Source organism: Cololabis saira, chromosome 12, assembly GCF_033807715.1.
Source record: "Cololabis saira isolate AMF1-May2022 chromosome 12, fColSai1.1, whole genome shotgun sequence".
Taxonomy (NCBI): domain Eukaryota; kingdom Metazoa; phylum Chordata; class Actinopteri; order Beloniformes; family Belonidae; genus Cololabis; species Cololabis saira.
Genome location: NC_084598.1, coordinates 45,116,702 through 45,120,924, shown reverse-complemented (window position 1 = coordinate 45,120,924; position 4,223 = coordinate 45,116,702). Strand labels below are relative to the sequence as shown.

General features: G+C 42.0%; 1 protein-coding gene across 1 annotated transcript; it reads left to right on the top strand.

Moving 5' to 3' along the window:
• Positions 1 to 489: 489 nt before the first annotated feature.
• On the top strand, positions 490 to 3,345 carry LOC133456605 (zinc-binding protein A33-like). Its single transcript, XM_061735100.1, has 2 exons — positions 490 to 763; positions 895 to 3,345. The coding sequence occupies exons 1-2, from the start codon at positions 503 to 505 to the stop codon at positions 2,116 to 2,118; spliced, it is 1,485 nt and encodes a 494-aa protein (XP_061591084.1). The 5' UTR covers positions 490 to 502; the 3' UTR covers positions 2,119 to 3,345.
• The last annotated feature ends 878 nt before the right edge of the window (positions 3,346 to 4,223 follow it).

Here is a 4,223-nt window from a genome sequence, read left to right as displayed (position 1 = left end):
GGAGGGTTACTTCTTTCAAAATAAAACAGGAAATGACAAGAAAAAAGAGGCTAAGGAAAAGACAACCCCACCACGTTTTCCCTGCTTCAACATACCTGTTTCAAATGAATGGTCGTCTCCAGCGTGTCATCAAGGTCTGGGCAGTTCTGTTGTTGACACAGCTCCTTGTATCAGGTTGTGCTGAAGCAGGAAACATCTAAAACATGCTGGATAGGTGCTCTTGGGGACCAGGATGGGAGACCCCTGGTCTAGCATGTAGCTCCGTCAGTAAGCATCAAAATTACTCTCCGGTTCCTTCCCAGCAACTTTAGTTTAGTCTCTGCAGTTCAGTGTTCCTGCTGAAGTGATTCCAGCCTTTCACCACCAGGAGGAGACATTTCACAGCAGTTTCCAGTTGGTTCAGGTGACTGTGTTAAGTTTTGTGTCAATTGTACCTGAAAGGGTGGGATTAGATTCCATCTGCTCAGAATGTTCTTTCAGAGCGAGCAGAGCACCGGCAAAGATGGCATCGTTTTCTTCCTACTCCGAAGATCTAACCTGTTCTGTCTGCCTGAGTATCTTCAGTGATCCGGTAATCCTCGTCTGTGGACACTCTTTCTGCAGAGAATGTATCACTGTGTCTCTGAGCTCCGGGCAGCAATGTCCACAGTGCAGGACAACTTTTTATGTGACTCATTTCACAACCAATCACATTCTGAAAAGTCTCGCTGAGAAAGCCAAACAACCTGAGAAGCTAAAGAGGGACGGTGGAACTGACAAAGAGGTGAGATTTTATGGATATTAATTGCCTTTACTGACCGATTTATGTAAAAATATGCGGGATACGGAGGCTAACGTGTCATTCATATCTGAATCCTGAGCAGGTTGGTCACATGATTGTGTTTTATTCTAAAGGTTCCTGCGTGGTTTTGTCCTGAGCATGAAGAAAAGCTGAAGTTGTTCTGCGTCACAGATCAGCAGATGGCTTGTATCATATGTAGAGACAGTGAGAAACACGAAGGACACAAGTTCAAACCTCTCAAAGAAGCTGCTGCGTCACTGAGGAAGGAGGTGGAGACGCTCAAGCAACAAGGTTCTGCTGAAAACCTTTCTGTAGTAAAACTGGCTCAGACACAGAAGGTGGAGATACAAAAAACCAGACAGAAGTCTGAGAAGCTGATGAAGCAAATCAGCAGCCAGTTTGAGGAGATGCACCAGTTCCTGAAGAAGAAGGAGGAGGAGATCAAGAAAGAATTGAAACAGAAGGAGAACAACGAGGTTCAGAAGATGACTGAAAGTTTAAATGTCATGGAAACGGTTTTGAAGGAAAGCAGAGAGTTGGATGTAAAGGTGAGATCAGTTCTGACGGTCACTGGGCCAGAGATGTTCTTACACAGCTGGACTCATGTGGGCAGTAGTTCTACCAAGGATAGATCTAAACCAAGAGTAGCACCTCCCCAAGTGGTGAGATCTTCTCTCTCTATGGGTCATTATGAGAGTCACCTGCAGGTTTTCATGTGGAAGGAGATGCTGCAGGTGATCAAGCCTCGAGCAGAACAGATGCTGCTCAAAAGCCAAGGTCAAGCTCTGACTGTAACGAGTGACGGCCGAAGCGTCGTCTCCACCTGCCAGCAATGCCTGCCTGGACAGTACCAGCAACAGTACTACAGCCCCTACAACATGAGCCAGAACCAGGCAAGAAATACTCAACCTGTATCTGTGTTGAGTATCAATCAGTTCAGCTCGGGGGAGCATTACTGGGAGATTGATGTTGGACAGAAGGGTTACTGGGAACTGGGGCTACAAAGATATTTCCTGAAATATGACGGTCGCACCTACAGCGTCTCTGATCAGGGTCAGTGTCAGCAGAAACAACTTGGAGGCAGTCCTACAAAGATCGGCGTGTACCTGAACTGCTCTTCCAAAGAGCTGTCCTTCTACAATGCAGACAACATGAAACTTATTCACTCTTTAACCCTCAGTCACCTCGTGTCAGAATCTGCATATCTGAATATTGGAAAGCATGATGATAAAGTCCCGGTGTCAGTGTGCTGGTACTCAAAAGGGGCCGTATTAATGACATCTCAGACACCATACGCTCAACATATGTACCCTCAACAAGGACACTTGGGGCTATGATGTAGGAGGGCCCAATCACATTTGGTAGCTCCCTGATTTAAGGTTCTGTGTCACACCAACGCAGAGCACACGCCGCTGCCGTGACGCCGTCGTGAACCTTCGGACTTCTCCGCCACTCCATTTTTTCCGCTGTGCTAAACCCCCCCCCAGAGCGCTAGTTGATACTTTGTTTAGCCTCCAGCTTTTCCAGTCAGAGTGAATCAAAGAGATAAGGACAACTATTGTGCAAAAAATCAAAACAAAAAAAAATGTTAAAAAATCACACACAGGAAGAAAAGAGGCTGAAAGTTCACGACTGCTTCACGAACCGGAACCGGAAATGCGTTGCTACCAAGCGAACCAATCACAGCCCTCTCGATCTCTGTTGGGTCGTATTTAAATGTTTTGGGAGGTGCTAGCTGGCTACGGCGTAGCTACGGAGAGACTCCTGCGTAGCCTACACCGTAGGTTTAACGCAGAACCAGAATTCAGACTTATTCAGGGTTTCCTGCGATGGAAGATCTGGGGCTCTTTGCTGTTGGGCTTGTCCAGGTGGCGGTGGGTTTCCCACCGCCCTCTTCAGGTCCTCCGTTCGGGGTTCTTCCTTGTCGGCTCCTGGTCTTTCTGGTTCTGGCTCATATATGTTTATATTAATTATAATAAATAAATATACTGTGTGTGTATATATATATATATATATATATATATATATATATATATATATATATATATATAGGTTTTTATTATTTTGGATGAATTTGAATTATTTTCTTATTGTGATTCTGTTAGGTGGGTTTTATTTTGACTAGTAATTATACAATCTGCATTTATTTTGGATGATTGATGTGTTTTGATTGTTTTTCTTTGGTTCTGTCGGGTTCTGTGGTACAACATATAAATGTCACCATTATGTAGGACTTTTACGGGTGTTTGGGGGTTTTGTGCTTGATTTTTCTTAATTAATTAATTAATTAATTAATTAATTAATTATTAACAAATATGAACATTTAGTAAAACTGATCTCATGATATTGTTTTAGTATGTTTTATTTTAGTTTAGTTTATTGAGATGACTTACATTGCTGTGATTAAAAGAAGTTAATCATGTTAACGGTGTTGGATCAACTAAACTACCGGTGGTTCTTGGTCATGAACTGCTACTCCTGTTTGCATCTCTGTAAATCAACTAGAACTGTGTTTATTTTATTGATCAATTATCTATATTAGCTTCTATTAATAAAAGTGAAACATCCAATAACTCTTTTGAGTTTTATTTCTTCAGCAGGTTGATTCCTGCAAACGGCAGCAGAGTTTAAGTCTTCCTTGAGGAATGCAGACCTGCAGTAGGAAAAGGGTCGTACCAGACCATATCTGACAACGAGAAGCCTATTAATAACTCTCTAATAACTGTTGTGCAACTGGAGCTTTAGCTGATCAGTTATCGAGGGTTATTAATAATTTTATTAATAATTATTAATAATTAATAAAGTCGACTATCAAATTGAATGACCAAAATGATAAATAAAATCCTCGGGGCACCACCCTGTTCCTTAAGCAGGGAAATGATAACTTTTACAGCAGAATATCAGTCTCAGAGTAATTACTATACCCAGTTATTAATTGAAGGAGTGAGATCCGAACACAGAGCTCTGTCAAACGAATCGATTGTGACCAAAATTTGTATGAAACGACACACAAACAACTCATTAAAATCAATCAGAATTTATTTACATATAGGTGTCAAAAGATGGTAACGTAACACCCCAATAAATCCTGATGGCACACTACATTATTATAAAACCATTAACTAACTAGAAAAACATCAATAGAAATGAAACTTAAACGTTAAATGCATGGAAGGTAAAAGGAATCAAAGCAATAATAAACACAATAACGAACACAATAATGATAATGTACAGTAATACGCATACAGTAATCTCATTAAACATAAGTTCAGCTTTACACCGTTCTAACTGACTGATCGCCCAAACACAACCTCACGTGTCCCCTGGATTCTGGATCTGAGCTGCAGGTTCTGTCGGGGGTTCCAGTCCGATGCGGCCTCGTTTCTCTCGGCTTTCAGTCCGAGCAGTCTCTCGTCTCTCTCTCTTCTCCCTCGACTCTGAA

What these genes read in the sequence shown, in the direction of transcription:
- LOC133456605 (XM_061735100.1), top strand. Translation starts at nt 503, where the DNA reads ATGGCATCGTTTTCTTCCTACTCCGAAGATCTAACCTGTTCTGTCTGC. An exon ending in ACGGTGGAACTGACAAAGAG is followed by an intron (nt 764 to 894) that starts GTGAGATTTTAT and finishes TTTATTCTAAAG; the next exon opens with GTTCCTGCGTGGTTTTGTCC.